Raw genomic sequence first — 20,499 nt, forward strand, 5'->3', positions numbered from 1 at the left:
TTCGGCCTCCGTTAGCGCCGCCGCGCTCCTCCGGACCCAAGACTGCAGGGGGCCCTGGCCCCTCCTCCTTCCTCCGGCCGAGAGAAGCGGAGGGGCGGGGAGTCGAGGCAGGCGGAAGGAGGCAGAGAGGCCCAGCGGCCGGGGGAGGCGGGGTTTCGGGCGGGCAAAAGGAGGCGGGGAGACCGAGAGCAGCCAGGAGCCACGCGGGTGGAGGAGGGGAGGGAGGGACGGGGTCTCGTCCCGTGAGGGCAGGCGGAAGGAGCGTCAGCCGGGTCCTTGGGAGGCGCCGGGCGAGGGGCGGAGCAGGAGGCGGGGCTATGCAGATGTGGCGCGCCGGCCTGCCAGCCGAGCCGGCCCCGACGGGGAGAGCGGCGCCGGCTCCCCACCCCCAGGGGCCGGCGGCGAGCGTGGCCGGCGCGCGTTCCCGGCGCCTGGCGGGCGGGAGTCGCTGCCGGGAGCCGTGGCCGCCGAGCCGGGCCGCCGGGGCGCCGCAGCGAGCGGCGAGGGGCGGCTCGCCGCTGCCGGGCGGTCTCCGCGCTTTCAGAGGCGAGGCCGAGGGCTGAGCCGGAGCTCGGGAGCCGAGGCCGGGTATCGCTTCTCGGCCTCTTGTAGGCTAAGATCAAGTGTAGTGTCTGTTCTTACCAGTTTGACCGCTGGTACGTTTTCCATGTGAAAACGGCGTGTGTGAAAGGGATTTTTTTGCCGCGGGGGCCGGGCACGGGAGCTTGCTCCGTCCGCTCCGCGCATCGGCCCGGTATTGCAGTACTTCCGGGAGCGGTGCACTTCCCCTCGGGGATCACAGGACGGTTTGAAAGAGCAGACGGGTGACGAGAGGCCGGTGCCACGCGTGCGCGAGGGGTAGCTCTGTGGCACCGCGCGTGTCGCTTTCCGTGGGGCCGGCCCGGCCAGTGCCCTGCTTTTCCGAAGAGCTTGACCGGCTGCCCAATAGCGGGGTGAGCGCTCCGAAGGGGACGGGAGGGGAAAGGGGGCGGCTGCCTGGGGAGGCGGAGGGAGTCAGAGGAGGAGGCGGGGAGGGAGCGGGCTGGCGCTACTTAAACCACCGTAAGAACAACCACCACCACCACCACCACCAAAATCAATCCTGGGAGCGGGCTGGGCGGGATGCTGCGGGTAGCGGAGCGGGCCCGGGGCTCCGCCGATTTTTTTGTGGCTTGCCTCTGGCCCTCGCCGCCTCCGGGGCAGCGGGCAGGCGCTTTTTCCTTTGCAAGCCTTCGGCCTCCGTTAGCGCCGCCGCGCTCCTCCGGACCCAAGACTGCAGGGGGCCCTGGCCCCTCCTCCTTCTTCTCTCCGGCCGAGAGAAGCGGAGGGGCGGGGAGTCGAGGCAGGCGGAAGGAGGCAGAGAGGCCCAGCGGCCGGGGGAGGCGGGGTTTCGGGCGGGCAAAAGGAGGCGGGGAGACCGAGAGCAGCCAGGAGCCACGCGGGTGGAGGAGGGGAGGGAGGGACGGGGTCTCGTCCCGTCAGGGCAGGCGGAAGGAGCGTCAGCCGGGTCCTTGGGAGGCGCCGGGCGAGGGGCGGAGCAGGAGGCGGGGCTATGCAGATGTGGCGCGCCGGCCTGCCAGCCGAGCCGGCCCCGACGGGGAGAGCGGCGCCGGCTCTCCACCCCCAGGGGCCGGCGGCGAGCGTGGCCGGCGCGCGTTCCCGGCGCCTGGCGGGCGGGAGTCGCTGCCGGGAGCCGTGGCCGCCGAGCCGGGCCGCCGGGGCGCCGCAGCGAGCGGCGAGGGGCGGCTCGCCGCTGCCGGGCGGTCTCCGCGCTTTGAGAGGCGAGGCCGAGGGCTGAGCCGGAGCTCGGGAGCCGAGGCCGGGTATCGCTTCTCGGCCTCTTGTAGGCTAAGATCAAGTGTAGTGTCTGTTCTTACCAGTTTGACCGCTGGTACGTTTTCCATGTGAAAACGGCGTGTGTGAAAGGGATTTTTTTGCCGCCGCGGGGGCCGGGCACGGGAGCTTGCTCCGTCCGCTCCGCGCATCGGCCCGGTATTGCAGTACTTCCGGGAGCGGTGCACTTCCCCTCGGGGATAACAGGAGGGTTTGAAAGAGCAGACGGGTGACGAGAGGCCGGTGCCACGCGTGCGGGAGGGGTAGCTCTGTGGCACCGCGCGTGTCGCTTTCCGTGGGTCTGGCATGGCTGGTGCCCTGCTTTCCCCGGGTGCCCAATAGTGGGGTGAGCGCTGGGAAGGGGAAGGGAGTGGAAAGGGGACGGCTGCCTGGGGGGGGGCGGAAGGGCTGGCACGACTTTGAACAACAACAAGAACAACATTCAATCTTTGGAGCGGGGTGGGTGGGATGCTTCGGGTAGCCCCCGCTGCCTCCCTCTGGCCCTCGCTGCTTCCGTAGCAGCCTTTAGCCTCCATTAGCGCAGCTGCGTTCCTCCGGACCCAAGAGTCACGTCTAGACTGGCATGATTTTCCAGAAATACTTTTAACAGAAAAGTTTTCCGTTTAAAGCAAGTTTTTCCGGAAAAGCGGCTGATTTTCCAGAAAAACTGGCCAGTCTAGACACAGCCTTGGACTGTCATTGCTCATGAAAAGTGCTGTCACATGGGTAGAAATCGGGTAAATATTGCATTTTATTAATTTCAGCAGAACTGACTTTATGGGGCCTGTGTGTTGTGTCGTCTTGCCTTAATTTTGTATTCATGCCTGTCAGGCTGTGTCTAGACTGGCAAGTTTTTCTGCAAAATCACATGATTTTGCGGAAAAACTTGCCAGTTGTCTACACTGGCTGCTTGAATTTCTGCAAGAACACTGACAATTTCATGTAAGATCATCAGTGTTCTTGCGGAAATACTATGCTGCTCCCGTTCGGGCAAAAGTCTTTTTCTGAAAGACTTTTGTGTAAAAGGGCCAGTGTAGACAGCACAATAGTGTTTTCCACAAAAAAGCTCCGATCTCGAAAATGGCCATCGGGGCTTTTTTGCGGAAAATCGCGTCTGGATTGGCCACGGCCACTTTTCCGGAAAAAGTGCTTTTGCAGAAAAGCATCCTGCCAATCTAGACGTGCTTTTCCGAAAATGCTTTTAACGGAAAACTTTTCCATTGAAAGCATTTTTGGAAAATCATGGCAGTGTAGATGTAGCCTCAGTGTGAGAGAAACTATTTGTATATATTTGATTGCACATGCAACCACACTTAATTTGAGGCCTTCAGCCTGCTCTGTAAGTATCAGTGTGACCCCTGGATGAACTCATGTTCTCTAGTTGATTCAACACGTATCTATCATTTTATGAAAAAATTAACCTACAACTTCACTATGGTTGGTCACAAATCTTAAAATTAATGTTAATTGATCTACATGACTCACATCTGGTGTTGAATCAACTATTCTAGAATAGTTGGCATCCTTTACTTCACGGCAAAACTTTTGCGGAAAAGGGCCAGTGTAGACAGCCCAGATTTGTTTTCTGCAAAAAAGCCCCGATCGCGAAAATGGCTTTTTGAAGTGCTTTTGCGGAAAAGCGTCCGTGCCAATCTAGACGCTCTGTTCCAAAAATGCTTTTAATGGAAAACTTTTCCGTTAAAAGCATTTCCGGAAAATCATGCCAGTCTAGACGTAGCCCATGAGTGAATTGGTTTCTGAGCTGCTCTTCCATTATAGGAAGGAATTAATTGTAGGTTTGGTGCATTAAGAATTTGGTCTTCCCTGAGCCGCAATACTGGTAATATTTCAAACGTTCATTGAGAAAATTGTGAAATTCACGAAGATATTAAAGGCAAGTTAAAAAATTACCTTTTCGATTTGACAGTGATGACTTATCATATCCTCTCAGAAGTAGTTCCAAAGAAGACAGCAGTGTTACTGTGGCAACAATATGTCTCGGCACTTTCCCACACTAAGAACACTCCTCAAACTGAGCTGATAATGCAGAATCAATTCTACTGGATACTTTACATTGTTAAACAAACTTACACATGGCATTAATATGAGCTTTGGAATTTTCATGATCAGCACTGTCTCCTGCAACATTTCTCCAATTAGAGTGTTCGTCGACAAATGTTTGTTTTCATAGAGTCATAGAATCCTAGGGCTGGAAGAGACCTCAGGTGGTCATCGAGTCCAGCCCCCTGCCCAAAGCAGGACCAATCTTATCTAAATCATCTCAAGCCAGGACTTAAAACCTCTAGGGGTGGAGATTCCAACACCTCACTATGTATCCCATCCCAGTACTTCCTCACCCTCTTATGTGAAATACTTTTTCCTAATATCCAGCCTAGAACTTCCCTACTGTAACTTGAGACCATTGCTTCTTGTTCTGCCATCTGTCACTACTGAGAACAGCCTCTCCCCATCCTTTCTGGAACCTCCCTTCGGGAAGTTGAAGGCTGTTATCAAATCCCCCCTCATTCTTCTCTTCTGTAGACTAAATGGCTGCATCTAGACTGGCATGATTTTCCAGAAATGCTATTAACAGACAAGTTTTCCGTTAAAAGAATTTTCGGAACAGACTGTCTAGATTGGCACGGATGCTTTTCCGCAAAAGCACTTTTTGCGGAAAAGCGTCTGTGCCAATCTAGATGTGCTTTTCTTCAAAAAAGCCCCGATCGCCATTTTTGCGATCAGGGCTTTTTTGCGCAAAACAAATCTGAGCTGTCTACACTGGCCCTTTTGCGCAAAAGCTTTGCGCAAAAGGGACTTTTGCCTTAATGGGAGCAACATAGTATTTCCACAAGAAGCACTGATTTCTTACAGTAGGAAGTCAGTGCTTTTGCAGAAATTCAAGTGGACAGTGTAGAGAGCTGGCAAGTTTTTCCGGAAAAGCGGCTGATTTTCCGGAAAAACTGGCCAGTCTAGCCATTAAGCCCAAATCCCTCAGCCTCTCCTCATAGATCATGTGCTCCAGCCTCCTAATCATTTTGGTTGCTCTCCACTGGACCCTCTCTAATGAGTCCACATCCTTTCTATAGTGCGGGACCCGGAACTGGATGCAATACTCCAGAGCTGTGTTTAGACTGGCAAGTTCTTCCGCAAAATCAGCTGTCTACACTTGCTGCTTGAATTTCCGGAAAACCACTGACGATCTCCTGTAAAATCATAAGTGCTTTTCCGGAAATACTATGCTGCTCCCGTTCAGGCAAAAGTCTTTTTCCAAAAGACAAAAGGGCCAGTATAGACAGCATAGTACTGACAGCATATAGACAGCATAGTACAATCTAGACGTGCTTTTCTGAAAATGCTTTTAACGGAAAACTTTTCCATTAAAAGCATTTTTGGAAAATCATGCCAGTGTAGACGTAGTCCAGATGTGGCCTCACCAGTGCCAAATAAAGGGGAATAATCTCTTCTCTGGATCTGCTGGAAATGCTCCTCCTAATGAACCCTAATATGCCTTTACTATATTCAGGGAAAAATTTGGAAGTGTAACAGTAGACTGTCTTGGTGGTTTCCCAAAACATCAACCAATTTCTCATTTCTGTGGTCCTATTTTTCTTCATCCTCAGAAAATGGGATTCATGAAGACATCTAAATTGCTTTCAACTTCCAACCTCGTATTCTTTTCTCAAATTTTCCATATTACCTAAGTTTTTTGGTTTATTTACTAAGAAATAGTCTATCGTATCCAGTCACTGTCTCCCTCCCACCGCTGCAAGCAGCTGCAGCAGGCTGCTCTCCCCAGTCCATGGGCAGCTGCCACTCACCAGGTGGCGGCCAGCCGCATGAACGTGGGCTGGAAGGCTTCAGAGGAGCATTGGGCAGCCAGTGGCTGGAGAAAAGTGGCATTTTCCCACTTCAAAGTGCCACTTTCCTCTGGCCAGCTGTGCTCAAACCAACGACCTGTGCATGGTCATGGTAGTTCTGTAAGCCCAAACTATGGTTGGTCCTAGAAAGATATGTGACCATGCCACCTAGTGCTGGAATCCATCTTGAACATGTTTTCCATGGGGATGAGGGATGATGAACAAAGGGTTCCCACCCAGACGGAAAATCAATTGAAGCCATCAGTCCTTTGTGTTCAACTGACCTTTGAAACTGCCTGGTCTACTCTGAGGACACCTGACACCAAAGAACTCTGAAAAAGCTGTAGATCGCAGACCAAAGTGAAGATCAATTCTGACTTGAAGTTTTTTACCTGAGAGAAAAACAGCTGTATAGGGTAAGAATTTGCATGTAACAAGTTTCTTAGGCTGTGTCTATACTACATAGTTCTATCAGAAAAAGATACACAAATTGCAAATAGCAATTTGCATATCTTTTTCCACTTTTCTTCCTAACAAGGCTTTTCCAACAATTGGCCTGTTGGAATAAAATGGCGATCGGGGCTTTTTTGCAGAAAACCGCGTCTAGATTGGCCACGGACACTTTTCCACAAAAAGTACTTTTGCGGAAAAGCGTCCTGCCAATCTAGACGCGCTTTTCCGAAAATGCTTTTAACGGAAAACTTTTCTGTTAAAAGCATTTTCGGAAAATTATCCCAGTGTAGACGTAGCCTGCAAGGGGCAGTAACCAGAACTCTGTGCTTTAGCCAGGGGAGACCAGAGCTTCTGGCCCAGCAGGACAGGATGATGGGGAGCCTCAGACAGCAGGAAGGTGGGTGTTAGTGGCTTGATCAGCACACTGGGGGATGACCCCAAAGGTCTTATTTCAGCTCTCAGAGCTGGATGGCTTTGTTGTATGGCATCCAGCAATGGCAACAGAGCTGTTCCTGGAGCACTTTCCCACCATGAGATGCTGTTTTTGGGGTCAGGAAGCCAGCCTTGACTGGTGGGAAAGCATCCACAGACTGCAGATGACCGGCTCCCGTGAGAGAATTTCAGGGCGGGAAGGGCCCTAACTAGGTATTTTTGCACCCAGGGCAAAATATGAATTATGCGCACCCTCTCCTCCAAATTAAAAAAAAGTTTCTAGTTTACTAATGTTTATTTATTTGTCGCATGGAATTAGTTGAGCCCGGGGGGGGACTTTTAAAACGGGCCCGGCTGCTCTCCCAGGTTTGGCTCACCTCCCGCAGGGCCTGGGGAGGAGGGGGGCAGAGCTGGGGGGAAGGTGGACAATAGCGCTGGGACTCGCCCCCGCCCCCGGGAAAAGCACTGGGAGACGAGGGGCTGGAGCGGGCGGGGGGGGGGGGGGGAGGTCACTTCCCTGCCCGGAGCTTTGCCCGGGTCTCAGCCCCAATCTCCGCCCCGTCCCCGAGCAGGGGGCGGAGCCTGTTGTGTGTGTTGGGGGGGGGGGTTAACCCCTTAGCTCCCTGGAGCCGCGGGGCCCAGCGCAGGCTGCGGTGCACGGGGCAGCCCCTGAGGAGCGGGGCGGGGGCAGGAGCCTGCGACTCCCCGCGCCAGGCGCTGCTGGGGAGGCGGGGCTGGAGGCTCCGTCTCTCCCGCCCGCATCCCGGGGCGGGGCTGCCCGCTCACACGCTGCTGCTGCCGGCTCCGCCGGGGCCCCGCTCAGCCGCAGCCGGACCGAGCCCGGGGCAGCAGCGCGCGAGACCAGCTGCACCCAGCGTTCCAGCCCCTGCCCGCCTGCGCGCAGACTGAGGGCAGTGGCCTCAGCCCCGGCTACTGCGCATGCTCCTCACAGGGGGCGCCTGCGCAGCGCGCCCTAAGGAGCGAACTCTTCGACCAGCTGGTCGTGTTACTACAGCCCGGTGCGTGCGGGGCTGGGGGTGGGTTGTTCAGGGGCTAAGCTGAGCGCACGGCTGGGGAGGGGTGTCGCTTGGTGGTAGACGGGAACCCGGGCTAGGGAGGGGCAGAGGGGATGGAAGCGGAGGGGAAGGAGCGATCTGCAGTATTTTGGCCAGTGGGGCAGATGTGGGTGTTTTCCATTTCCAGGATGGGGCATCTCAGGGCGGGTGCTCAGGGCTGGGATCTGAGTGGCCCAATGTCCCCCAGGGACTGGCCAAGGCAGCTCTTCCCTGCTGGGTCAGGTGGATTCGCCTGCAAGAGGGGATGGATACAGAGAAATGGCTTAGATATAGCCCCTGCCAGACGCTGCCATGCCCAGGACTGGCTTTAGGGTCTAAACGAGAATCCCTGATCGGTTTCTGTGTCTGCTTAAAATTGACTGGCTCGCACTGTAAGGGAGGGGTGGGGAACCTACGACCCTGGGGCCACTTGGCTTGCCTGGATCCAGCCCCCAAGGTTTAAGTGCCCCACCCCCAGCATTGGGGAGGTTGCACTGACTTTTTACCCCCTCTGCCAATCCCTGGGGGCTGGAACATACAAACTTTACTAGTCTGTCTCCTCGGCCCCCCAGTCTCTGGTGGGTGGAGAATGTGGGACGTGTCTTTCTGCTTCTCAGTTAGGATAAGGTTGTTTTTCCCCCCTTGTGTATGGGCCCCGACTGATTTTTCTGTAGGTCAGTGGCTCTCAACCCAAAAAAGTTCCCCACTCCTAGGTTTGTTCATGGAGGGAAATTGATTCATGAAATCGCATGGCAGCAAAGTCTGTGCAGGGGCTAAAATGACCACACGGGTGGGGAGAGGGGGTGTCTCACAGCTGGCTGCAGGAACAAGTTAGGGGCCAAAGGGCAAAATTGGGACAGGCAACAAGGTTAAGAACAGAATCTGGGCACTGCCAAAAAAAACCCCAAACCCCACAACCGAGGGGGAGGGGGGAGAAGGAGCATGTGCACTGTTTGTAAAAACAAGAGGGAGGGGGGCAGAGTGTTTTCCCCACTGCCAGGATGGGGGCGGGAGGGAGGGAGGGAGGGAGGGGGGGAGCACAGTGCCCACATGCCTGGGCTGGGTGGGTGGCCGGTGCCTGGAAAAGGCGCCTCTTCCCTACTTCAGAGGCTGGATGCTACCAAAGGGGATTAGGTTCAGAGGCTGGGGAGTGCCTGAGGGAGCTGCTGTTTTGCCTCCTGCCCATCACCTGAGTTAGGGCGAGCAGACATCCTGGGGTTTAAAAGGACAGGGCTGGATTTAAGCCCTGCTGAAGGTGTCCTGACTACCTTAAAAACAGGCAAATTGTTCCTTATGTTCTGTCCCCCTGCCCATCAGCGCTGGTGGGTCCTGCTGCTGCCAGGTCTGCTCTCTCCAGCCGCCCGCCTACCAGCATAGAGCGGGACGCTCCGGTGGTCACTCCACCAACTTGTCCATCAGTGCAGCATTTGCTGTGTGTCAGCGTCATCCAGCAGGGCCCCCCCATCTCATTCCTGTCTGGCACTGACCGCACTGCAGCAGCAATGGCTGGTCAGGGGGGGCAGGTGCCTGGTGGCAGCCATTGACTTGGTCCCTCTGCTGCCCCCCATTAGCCCTTTGCATCCCCCCCCCATTGGCTGCCCTCTCCCTCCTCTGTCCCTTCATGTCCCGTAGCCCCCCCTGCTCCTCCATCTCCCCCTGCGGGGCACGGCCCTGCCCATGTGTTTTCCCGGGGAGATGTGATCCCAGGTGCCAGGAGGGGGGAGTGTGTCCTCGGGCCAATCAGGCAAGGAGGGAGGCGAGCGCGAACCAGGGAGAGTCAGGTCAATCGGTCACCTCACCTGTGTGAGAGAGGTGTACAGGGGGAGGGTGTTCACCACTGACCATGTGATCCATGTGCACGGAGCTGTTCTAGGCAGCTTTATGCGAAAGGCCAGGGAACCCTGGGGATGTTCTGTGCTGGCAGTTTCTGCATCCTATGGCCCCATGTTTCTAAGGTAGCTTTTCTCGTCTGTTCTGCATTCTTTCATTCTACATTGTTGTATAGTACTTCCATTTCCTGTGGAATTTTATTCTTTCCGATCCCCTGGTATCAAGGGAGACAGATTTCCTGAGTTGGTGTCAGTGCTTTTGCTCCTAAACCCATATTCAGGCAGGTGACTATGTGGCTTGTTTATCAGAAACACTGGGGCTACGTCTACACTGGCATGATTTTCTGGAAATGCTTAAAATGGAACAGCTTTCCGTTATATGTATTTCTGGAAAAAGCGTGTCTACATTGGCAGGATGCTTTTCCGGAAAAGCACTTTTTCTGGAAAAGCATCCTTGCCAATGTAGACGCGCTTTTCCGCAAAAAATCCCTGATCGTCATTTTTGCGATCGGGGCTTTTTTGCAGAAAAGACTACTGTGCTGTCTACACTGGCCCGTTTCTGGAACAGTTTTCCGGGAAAGGGCTTTTGCCCGAACGGGAGCAGCATAGTTTTTCCGGAAAAGCACTGATGATTTTACAGTAGATCGTCAGTGCTTTTCCAGAAATTCAAGGGGCCAGTGTAGACACAGCCTGGGTGCTCAGAACCGAATTGCATTGTTGCAGGAACACAAATGTTGAAACTCAAGCCAGGTATTGAGAGAAATGAATGTGGATTTGGGCTCTAACTTGTGTGTGCTGTTTATGGACTCTCTAGACTCCAGCATTTGGCCATAATGGCTGAGTCTAACATGTGTGTCACCAGGGACAGAGTCTGGGGAGAATGGGGGTGTGGGAAGGATTAAAGCCCCTTCTAACATGTCTCCAATTGCCTTTCTCCCCCCGACAGGCTGCAGAACACCCATGTCTTGCTCTAGCACAGCCCATGGCCTGCAGAGCCAGGGACAGGAAATGGCTGTGGTGGAGCCGGTGAGCTTTCTGGAGGTGGCTGTGTATTTCTCTGAGGAGGAATTGGCTCTGCTGGACCCCGGTGAAAGAGCCCTCTACTGGGATGTGATGCAGGAGAATTACGAGGCTGTGAGCTGGCTGGGTAAGGATTCCTGTCCCCACGGGTATGAGAGTCTGGGTGGGCTCTGGAGCATCTGAGCTGGGTTTGGTTCAGGGTCCCTCATTGCCCTCTGCCCCCAATGTCAGGAATATCAGTCCCAATAACCCTGGCTCCTCTGTGAGACTGTTCCCTCCATGACCCATAGCAATGGTGCTGCTCTTCCCATACCCGAAGTCTCAATATGCTTCCCCACCATCTTGCCCATGTTGTGCCTTAGCCGGAGGTGTCAATGGAAGGGCCTAGACAGGAACGGCAGGTGGGGATGTGAGCAACTTGTCGACTATGTGATAAGCAGAAGCTTATGGGATAATCGACTACTGATACGACTAGTCGCTTCCCCACCCCCATTGCTGCCTCTATCAGAGAGAGGCAGCAATGGTGGGGAGCAGGAGCTGGGGAATCCCCCAGCTCCATCTCTGCAGAGGGCAGGGCAGGGAGAGGCACAGCGGGAAACGGCATGAGCTTCTGCTTTAGGAAGCCCCGCAGGGAGCACGGGGCCAGTGGGGGATTTCCCAAGATAACAAACAGTCTGGCTGTGTCTAGATTGGCAAGTTTTTCTGGAAAATCAGCAGTTTTTCCGGAAAAACTTGCCAGCTGTCTACACTGGCCGCTTGAATTTCCGGAAAAGCACTGACGATCTCATGTAAAATCATCAGTGCTTTTCCGGAAATACTATGCTGCTCCTGTTCGGGCAAAAGTCTTTTTCCGAAAGACTTTTGCGCGAAAGGGCAAGGGTAGACAGCACAGTAGTGTTTTCCACAAAAAAGCCCCGATCGCAAAAATGGCGATCGGGGCTTTTTTGTGGAAAACCACGTCTAGATTGGCCACGGACGCTTTTCTGCAAAAAGTGCTTTTGCGGAAAAGCATCCTGCCAACCTAGACGTGCTTTTCCGAAAATGCTTTTAACGGAAAACTTTTCCGTTAAGAGCATTTTCGGAAATTCATGCCAGTCTAGACGTAGCCTCTGAGTGATAGATATTTTGCAAACCCAATGCATGAAAAACCATCATGGAGATAGGTGTGTAACTGACCATTTAGCCTGAGAGGGAGGTGTAGGGAGATGAAGAGGTTGTATTAGCATGCATTTTCCTTTATTCCTAAAGGGAGTAGTGTGATCTGCCCTCTAAAAAGAGGGTAACATAACAGCAGAATTCAGGGGAATCCAGAGGGTGGGTGAAATTCCCATCCAATGCCCTTTCTGCAATATTGATTTCTGTATATCTACCTAAAATGCGTATTAGTTTTTCTGCCTAATGCACTATCCCCTCTTTTTTCAAAGACAATGCACACCAGGGCTAGCCACGAGAGAAACACCACAAGATCAACATGAAACGGTCTTTGTCGTGACAATAGATCCGGGTTATTTTCCGTGGTTCTTCAGTGGGTACTAGCTCTTTCTGATTTTTGGAAGAGACAAAACAGTTTCTACCCCCTTGTGGGTGGTGCATTCTATCTTAAAATACTCCTTTCTTTTACACAAATTCTTGCTGGTTCCTTTATTTGCCTGCAGTTACCCCAATACTTATCTGTACGTTTGTTCTGTAAGTAGGGCAAGTTTCAATGGCTTCTTCCCCTTAAGGGTTTAGGGAAGGGGTGGCCAACCTGTGGCTCTGGAGCCACGAGTGGCTCTTCTGAAGTTAACATGCGGCTCCTTGCTCAGGCACTGACTCTGGGGCTGCAACTACAGGTGCCAATTTTCCAGTGCTCTACTCCTGGCTCCACCTCCTCCTCCAAGCGTATGGTACCCTCGCCCCTTCCCTCCCCCACACTGCCTCCTGAGTGCCATGAAAAAGCTGATTGCAGGGGGCAGACAGTGTGGGGAAGGAAGAGGAGGTGCTGATCGGTGGGGCTGCTGGTGGACAAAAGATACTGGAGATGGGAGAGGAGGCACCTGATAGGGACTGTGGGCAATGTGCATTCTCAGGCTAGTGGGCCACACCTGGTTTAGGGTTAATTATCCTCCTGTAAAATCATTAAATTAGTAAGGTGGTGTACCTCAGTTTCCTTCTTATACTGCAGACAAGATGGCTACGTCTAGACTGGCATGATTGTCTGGAAATGCTTTTAACGGAAAAGTTTTCCATTAAAAGCATTTTCGGAACAGAGCGTCTAGATTGGCACGGATGCTTTTCCGCAAAAGCACTTTTTGCAGAAAAGCGTCCATGGCCAATCGAGACGCGGTTTTCAGCAAAAAAGCCCCGATCGCCTTTTTCACGATCGGGGCTTTTTTGTGGAAAACACTACTGTGCTGTCTACACTGGCCCTTTTGTGCAAAAGTCTTTCGGAAAAAGACTTTTGCCCGAACAGGAGCAGCATAGCTTTTCCGGAAAAGCACTGATGATTTTACAAGAGATCGTCAGTGCTTTTGCGGAAATTCAAGCGGCCAGTGTAGACAGCTGGCAAGTTTTTCCGCAAAAGCAGATGATTTTGTGGAAAAACTTGCCAGTCTAGACACAGCTGCTGTGTTTCTAACTACCACTCCAGAATGCTTTAAAGACTTTTCCTTTTCTAAAAGAAAATCATACACATTGTACATTGTTGCACGGCTACTTATGAACATTACATTTATCTCAGGGTTAAACAGGACCATTAGCATCATATCTTTTCTAAGTGGGTGTTTACCATGGCTTTTATTAGACAATTTATCTTTGAGACCAGTGTATTCAATGCCTTCCTGAAATGCTTGCATAGTTTAAATGAAATGTCTGCATAAGTTATCCTGGGGGTTTGGGTAAATTAAAAGGCAGGAATACTGTGCATATAAACAAACCCCTTTTACATCTGAATACACATTTTTGTTTTTTACTTAGGGTTAACCTGCCCCCGCGTATTCTAAGGTTTGACTCCCCCTGCCACCCTCCCCTCCAAAGGGTTACAATATGAGCCCAGCTAGTTGATCAGGTATATTAATCACCCATAAACTCTTTATGCTGTTCTTACCCTTCCCCACTCACCAGGCAATCTGCATTCACACAGATACTTTCTGGCTTGCTTTTGGATTCAAAGTTATCAGCAACTCCTAGACTTTGTCTTAAAAAGGGGCACAATTTACTGCTAGCGTTCTGTTTACTTTTCAATTTCGAGTCTTGCTCCCACAACACTAAGTACTCTGAAAAAGAAAACACAAACCATTTTGGCTCTTTTCTGGAGCCCTGATAAGATGTTAAGTAGCATTTCTTTTACCCCTTCTTCAATATACATTGCGGCTACGTCTAGACTGGCATGATTTTCCGGAAATACTTTTAACGGAAAAGTTTTCCGTTAAAAGCATTTTCGGAACAGAGTGTCTAGATTACCACGGACGCTTTTGCGCAAAAGCATTTTTTGCGGAAAAGCGTCCGTGCCAATCTAGATGCGCTTTTCTGCAAAAAAGCCCTGATCGCCATTTTTGTGATTGAGGCTTTTTTGCGGAAAACAAAACTGGCCCTTTTGCGCAAAACTTTTGCCCGAACGGGAGCAGCATAGTATTTCCACAAGAACACTGACAATCTTACATGAAATCGTCAGTGCTTTTGCGGAAATTCAAGTGGCCAGTGTAGACAGCTGGCAAGTTTTTCGGAAAAGTGGCTGATTTTCCGGAAAAACTGGCCAGTCTAGACACAGCCTGCATGTATTATAGGAAAATGCACATTCCTTTTAGAGTTTAACTTCTATAACATTACATTAGCCATATCAATTTTTACATAAGGTATTATTATGAAAATGATAGCCTTGTTACTCAGAGCTACCTTAAGGCTCAGTGTTTCTAACTTTGCTGTTTTTCCTTAATTCTTTTATTACGGCTCTTAATTGCTATTTTACCAAGAAACAAGAAATCCAGAATCTCTCTCCATTCTCCTGGTTCTGGCTGCCCCTTGTAACGGCCACCACTTGGTTTATAAAAAGATATTGAACTGTATACATTGAGGTACTTTAAAGATTAAATGCTAAATACTAAAAGCCAAGCTACACTAATTACCTGTGTTAAGTAAAAGAATTCTTTTCCCACAAATTCAGCCACCCACAGATAATACTAAGCAATTTTATTAGCAATGCATTGGGGAGGACTTAACAGCAGTTTCCAAAGAATGATCAGGAGTACAAGTCTTATATTATCAGTTATATACATTATGCATATCATTATACCAGCTACAACTACTTTATCGGTTCTTTGTTCAAGAAGGAATGGATCTCTGCACAAGGATATTGGGGGCAGGGTAAGGGGGGAGAAAAGCCGGGGTGAACTGGTTCTGTAGATAAGGAAAGACAGAGCAGAGACAAAACTGCTTCTTGTAAACCTGTGAGAATCCAGGAGGGAGTTACAGTTTTAACAAACTCAGCGAGAGTTTCAAGAAAAAAACCCTCAAGGTCTTGTTGCCGCTGGACTGTTATCATAGTCAGGCAACTTGCCTTGGAGCCCAGCATAGGAAAACAAGGCTTTGTCCTAACACCTGTGTGTGGTGTTACTCAGGGGACAAAGGCAACTTGAGGAAAAAGATGACCCCTCTATCAGGGTAGCCCCTGTTTAAGGAGGATGCAGGCACCCTTTTCCCATATCTATCACCAGCGTGCTGGAGTAATTCATCAGTGCACCTTCCCAGTGTGATGTGGAAATAATAAAGAACACTCTAGGTAAGTTAACAAATGTATTAAGGGATTAAAATTACAATAAGTGGGAAAATGGGGAATTCAGATCAGAATCAAACAATAACACAAACCATAGTAAGTATCCTTAACCAGCAATAACTATATAACAGTGCAGGGATTTCATCAGAGAAGCATGAAGCCTCGGCCTAGATACCCACTTTGGCCAGGAAGAAAGGAAGAGATGATAGGAAAGAACCAAATGAGATAAACTCCTTTTATATTGGGAGGTGCCAATGGTGCTGTGTAGCCGAGGTCTGGGACCGTCTAGTTTGAAGCTCACAGAGAGGAACTCCAGGGAGATCCCAGTGGGGAGTTTTTACAGTGGTGGATCACAGGTAGGGTTGCCGGGTGTCCGGTATTCACATTCCGGTACTTTCGGCTCCTGTCCGGTAAAAAAATTCAGAGAATACCGGACGCCTAGAATGTCTGGTATTTTCTGAATTTTTCCCCGGCCAGGAGGCAAAAATGCTGGGCACCTGGCAACCCTACAAACACTCAGCGCCCGGCCTCCCCCCAAACCCTTCCCCGGCTCCCAACACCCCCAGCCCCCATGCTCACCTGGTTCCCCAAGACTGCTGACACAAAATGGTTTCCGGCTAAAACACCTAGGGGAAGCAATGCTTTCCCCGGGGTCCTAGTGCTCATCTTCTCCTCTGTTCCTATCCCTGCACTCACTCTTAAAGGGGACATGCTGTTTTAATGCTGTTTTATTTTAATTTTTTTTTGGCTTAAGAAGTCCTTGGAGTCCTTTTTTTTTTGCTCAGCAACTTTGGTCTCCCCCCTTTTGTTCCCTTCAAAAGAATTTTTTTCCCGTTTTTTTTTTGGGGGGGGCGGGTGTTCGGTATTTTTGTTTCAACCATCTGGCAACCCTAATCACTGGTGGAATATCTTCCCCATCCCTCGTCACAGCCAGTATGGTGGTCCGGTACTGACAGGAGAGTAGATGGAAAAGACCACACTCGCAGCCGCTGCGCGGGTCCTTAAATCCTTTCTGTGGTATGGAACTCTGAGGTGATGGACTGTTCCGCTCGGGTGGGAAACAACCAATTCTGGCTGGTGAGAGCCAGCCCAGCGCAGCGTCCTCTGCTGCTGACAGGCATTTTGACCAAAATGGAGTCCTCAGGTCAAAAGTTCACAGCCTCCATTTTGAATGGTTTTTACATTCAGTCTTTTAGTCCCAATGGCAAGAAATGTCTTGTCAGTTTCACAATTTCAAATGAAATGGCCTTATTAAAAACCAAACACAAACCAATTCCTTTAAAACCTTCAGAACAGAATTTTACAAATCTTGATCATTGGTTGCATTCTAAAACCCAGAGGTTGTGTCTACACTGGCGCGTTCTTGCACAAAAGCGGCCGCTCTTGTGCAAAAACTTGCTGCCTGTCTACACTGGCCGCATGTTCTTGTGCAAGTAAACTGACGTTCTAGAGTATAAAATCAGGACTTCTTCCGTGAGAACTCTGATGCTCCTGCTCAGGAAGAAGCCCTCTTGCGCAAGAGCTCTTCCAGAAGAGGCCAGTGTAGACAGACAACATGAATTTCTTGCGCAATAAAGCCCTATGGTTAAAATGTCCATCAGAGCTTTCTTGCGCAAGAGAGTGTCTACTCTGGCAAGGATGCTCTTGTGCAAAAGCACATCTCTTGTGCAAAAGCATATGCCAGTGTAGATGCTCTCTTCTGGAAGAGTTTTTGCAGAAGAACTCTTCCGCAAAAGAGTTTTCCATGAAAACGCGCCAGTTGTAGACGTAGCCTTACATATTTACACTATATTTTCATATATAAACATACATATACATAAACATCAGATTGTCTGCCTGCCTGATTTATTTACAGATATTTCTTTGGAAAAGGCCCCATTTTTCCATCAGAATGGCTACAAAGAAACCAAGACTTCTGACTGGGATGATTTAGCTGGGGTTAGTCCTGCTTTGGGCATAGAGTGGGACTCAATGACCTTCTAAGGTCTCTTTCAGCCTCTGATTCCATGATTTTAATCCCAACTTTGTCACATCCCCCACCCCATTCTGCCCCAAAAGTCTGCTGCTCTCAGGATGTCTGAGTTACCACAGACCCATGTAGGATCAGACTGAGGTTGGAGATTGTTCTTTGTGACACATACTCTGTGTCACAAAGAACTAGAGAGATTTGTGTCACATACTTTGCCCAGATTCCATGTGCTTTCTCATTGCCTGATCTCATCCCTATGCAGGATTCCCCATTCCCAAAACTGATCTGATTGCCTGGCTGGTCCCAGATCTCCAGCCCTGCAAAGAAATGGAGATCCTGAGAGGCAACCCCACAGGTAAAGAGTTGGGGAAACTGGCACAGAAACCTTCCAGCAAGTGCAGGAAAAAGCTGGGACTCCCAAAATGAGCAGTGAGTGAGAGCCCTCACTTCCGCCCCATGTCTCCCAGGTAGGGGGTCAGGTATCACCCTGGCAAATACCTGCCACAACTCCCCAGCCATCCTGTCAGCTGTCAGGAGTTTGCTCCCTACGTTTCCCATGAGAGTGTTTGCGTGGGGTGTGGAGACAGAATTCAATGCCTCAGTCTCTCCAACTATTATTGTGTTGTGCTTTCTGCCTTTGCCATTCCCCTGTTGGTCCTTTCTCCCCAGCACAGAAAGCGACTCCTGCCTGTATTCTCTCTCTTCCAGCAGGTGCTAGGACAGTGAGGGAGAACAAGGAGGACAATCGACAGCAGGAAGATCCCGGAAGTGTAGAACCACAGGGAACATTTTTGAGAGGAGCTGAAGGGGATTTTTCCCAGTGTGTAGAACGGGTGAAAGCCTGGGGAAATCGACATAGTGCAGAGAATCAACTGGAGAACAATCCAAGCAGGAAAGCAGAGGAATCCATTGAATGTGGAAGAAGATCCGAGGATCCCAAGGAAACTCCAGCCCAGCAAACAGATAACAATGGAAAGAAACCCTCTGAATGCTCAGACTGCGGGAAAAGATTCAGTGAGAAGTCTGACCTTACTCTGCCCCAGAAAGGGCACACAGGAGAGAGACTCTGCAAGTGCCTGAAGTGTGGAAAAAGTTTGATTGAACTGTCATCCCGTATTGAACATGAGATTGTCCCCATGGGAGAGAAATCCCATAAATGCTTAGAGTGTGGGAAAAGCTTCACTTTGAGATCAGTCCTTAATAGACATCAGAAAACCCACACTGGAGAGCGGCCATATAGATGCTCGAAATGTGAGAAAACCTTCAATCAGAGCTCATACCTTAATATTCATCAGAGAGTGCACACAGGAGAGAGACCATATAAATGCCATGAGTGTGGGAAAGGTTTCACTCAGCAATCTACCCTCATTAGACATAAGAGAACCCACACAGGAGAGAAACCATATAAGTGCTTTGAATGTGGGAAAGGCTTCAGTCAGAGCTCACACCTTATTATTCATCAGAGACTGCACACAGGAGAGAGACCATATAAATGCTATGAGTGTGGGAAAGATTTCACTCACCGATCCGCCCTTACTGCCCATGAGAGAACCCACATGGGAGAGAGTCCGTATAAATGCTATGAGTGTAGGAAAGATTTCACTTGGCGGTCAGCCCTTACTGTCCATGAAATAACCCACACAGGAGAAAGACCATATAAATGCCATGAGTGTGGGAAAGATTTCACTTGGCGGTCAGCCCTTACTGTCCATGAGAGAACCCATACAGGAGAGAGACCATATAAATGCCATGAATGTGGGAAAGGTTTCCCTCGATGGTCAGCCCTTTGTGCCCATGAGAGAACCCACAAAGGAGAGAGCCCCTATAAGTGCCATGAATGTGGAAAATATTTCACTCAGAAATCAGCCCTTACTGCCCATGAGAGAATCCACACAGGAGAGAGACCACATGAATGCCATGAATGTGGGAAAGGTTTCACTCGGCGATCAGCGCTTTCTGCCCACGTGAGAATCCACAGTGGGGAAAGACCATATAAATGTCTTGACTGTGGGAAATATTTCACTGAGCGATCAGCCCTCATTAGACATGAGAGAATCCACACAGGAGAGAGACCATACAAATGCCATGAATGTGGGAAAAGCTTCCCTGAGGCATCAGCCCTCAATGGACATAAGAGACTCCACACCGGGGAGAGACCATATAAATGCCTTTACTGTGGGAAAAGCTTCCGGCACGCCTCACACCGTACAAGACATCAGAGAATCCACACAGGTCCTGAATCAGCAAATCCCCCGGGGAAGAAACCTGTCAGAGTTCATTAGCTGGCGTGTAAAACACTTCTATTAGCGCTTGGGCACCAGCGACCACTCCACTCCCGAGGGAAATTCTCTCTGGGTATGTCTACACTACAGCACTAATTTGAACTAACTTAATTCGAATTAGTTAATTCGAACTAAGCTAATTTGAACTAGTGCATCTAGAACTAAAAACTAATTCGAATTAGTGTTTTGCTACTTTGAACTAGCATGTCCACACTGAGTGGACCCTGAACCGAAGTAAAGGCTGGCTGGAACCAGTGCCGGCAGGGCATCAGGTTAGGACTTAGAGTGTGGAGCTGCTGTCTCAGGCAAGCTGAGGGCTGTGCTTAAAGGGACCCGACCCCCACCCCAGACAGACAGTTCTCAGGGTTCCCCGCTTGCTTGTCTACCTCGATGAGGGACAGCAAAGCAGTCCTGTCTTGGAGTGCCCTGAATGCCCTCACTCGGCATATCACAGCACTCGGCCATCAGCCCGGCTGCACTTGCTGCAGGCTGCCATCCAGGGAGGGGGTCAATCGGGGGGGATGTCAGGATCCAGGAGACCCTGCAGGAGAGCTTCCACCCCAAGGAGCCCGCAGAGCCACTCCAGTCCTCCCCATCGGGGGCTCCTGTCCCATTCCTCCCTCACCTCCTTCCACTTACCCCTCCCTAACCCCCCTTCCTGATGTAAAAAATAAAGGACATGTGTGTTCAAAAATAGAAACTCTCTTTGTTTAACAAAACTGGAGGTGGTAGGGGGGATTAACCTCTGGGGAGACTGGGAAAAGGAGGTGGGCGAGGGGAAGAGAGAAGGTGGGAGAGGGGAGGGGGAAACCTGGGAGGAGGGAGCTGAAAGGGGGAAGCCAGGGGAAGAAGTAGATGGGGAAGTATAAAACTATGGTACGCCCACATCTTCAGTACTGTGTACAGATGTGATATCCTCATCCCCGAAAAGATATTTTGGCCTTGGAAAGGGTTCTGAAAAGGGCAACTAAAATGATTAGGGGTTTGGAACGGGTCCCATATGAGGAGAGGCTAAAGTG

General features: G+C 50.7%; 1 protein-coding gene, 1 non-coding gene and 1 pseudogene across 5 annotated transcripts; all 3 read left to right on the forward strand.

The window, feature by feature from the left end:
- Positions 1–291: 291 nt before the first annotated feature.
- Positions 292–20,174, forward strand: LOC149522084 (uncharacterized). 4 transcript variants are annotated; one of them, XM_089770799.1, is made up of 4 exons: positions 292–953; positions 10,406–10,606; positions 17,461–17,553; positions 17,907–20,174. In XM_089770799.1, exons 2-4 carry the CDS (start codon positions 10,420–10,422, stop codon positions 19,478–19,480), a joined length of 1,854 nt encoding a protein of 617 aa, XP_089626925.1. In that variant the 5' UTR covers positions 292–953; positions 10,406–10,419; the 3' UTR covers positions 19,481–20,174. The 4 variants fall into 4 exon arrangements, with proteins under 4 accessions (XP_089626925.1, XP_089626928.1, XP_089626927.1 ...); XM_089770800.1 differs by lacking the exon at positions 292–953 and adding an exon at positions 7,112–7,594; XM_089770802.1 differs by lacking the exon at positions 17,461–17,553 and having other exon boundaries at positions 17,910–20,174.
- Positions 591–788, forward strand: LOC142823305 (U2 spliceosomal RNA). Its single transcript, XR_012898570.2, has one exon. It is a non-coding gene; the product is annotated as a U2 spliceosomal RNA (small nuclear RNA).
- Positions 1,826–2,026, forward strand: LOC142823307 (U2 spliceosomal RNA; annotated as a pseudogene).
- Positions 20,175–20,499: the final 325 nt, after the last annotated feature.

This window comes from Pelodiscus sinensis, chromosome 19 (assembly GCF_052426305.1).
Source record: "Pelodiscus sinensis isolate ZL-2025 chromosome 19, ASM5242630v1, whole genome shotgun sequence".
In the NCBI taxonomy this organism is placed as follows: Eukaryota; Metazoa; Chordata; order Testudines; family Trionychidae; genus Pelodiscus; species Pelodiscus sinensis.

Coding starts and splice junctions, on each gene's coding strand:
- LOC149522084 (XM_089770799.1), top strand. CDS start 10,420: ATGTCTTGCTCTAGCACAGCCCATGGCCTGCAGAGCCAGGGACAGGAA. Junction 10,607..17,460: donor CGAGGCTGTGAGCTGGCTGG/GTAAGGATTCCT, acceptor ATCCCTATGCAG/GATTCCCCATTCCCAAAACT. Junction 17,554..17,906: donor CCTGAGAGGCAACCCCACAG/GTAAAGAGTTGG, acceptor TCTCTCTTCCAG/CAGGTGCTAGGACAGTGAGG.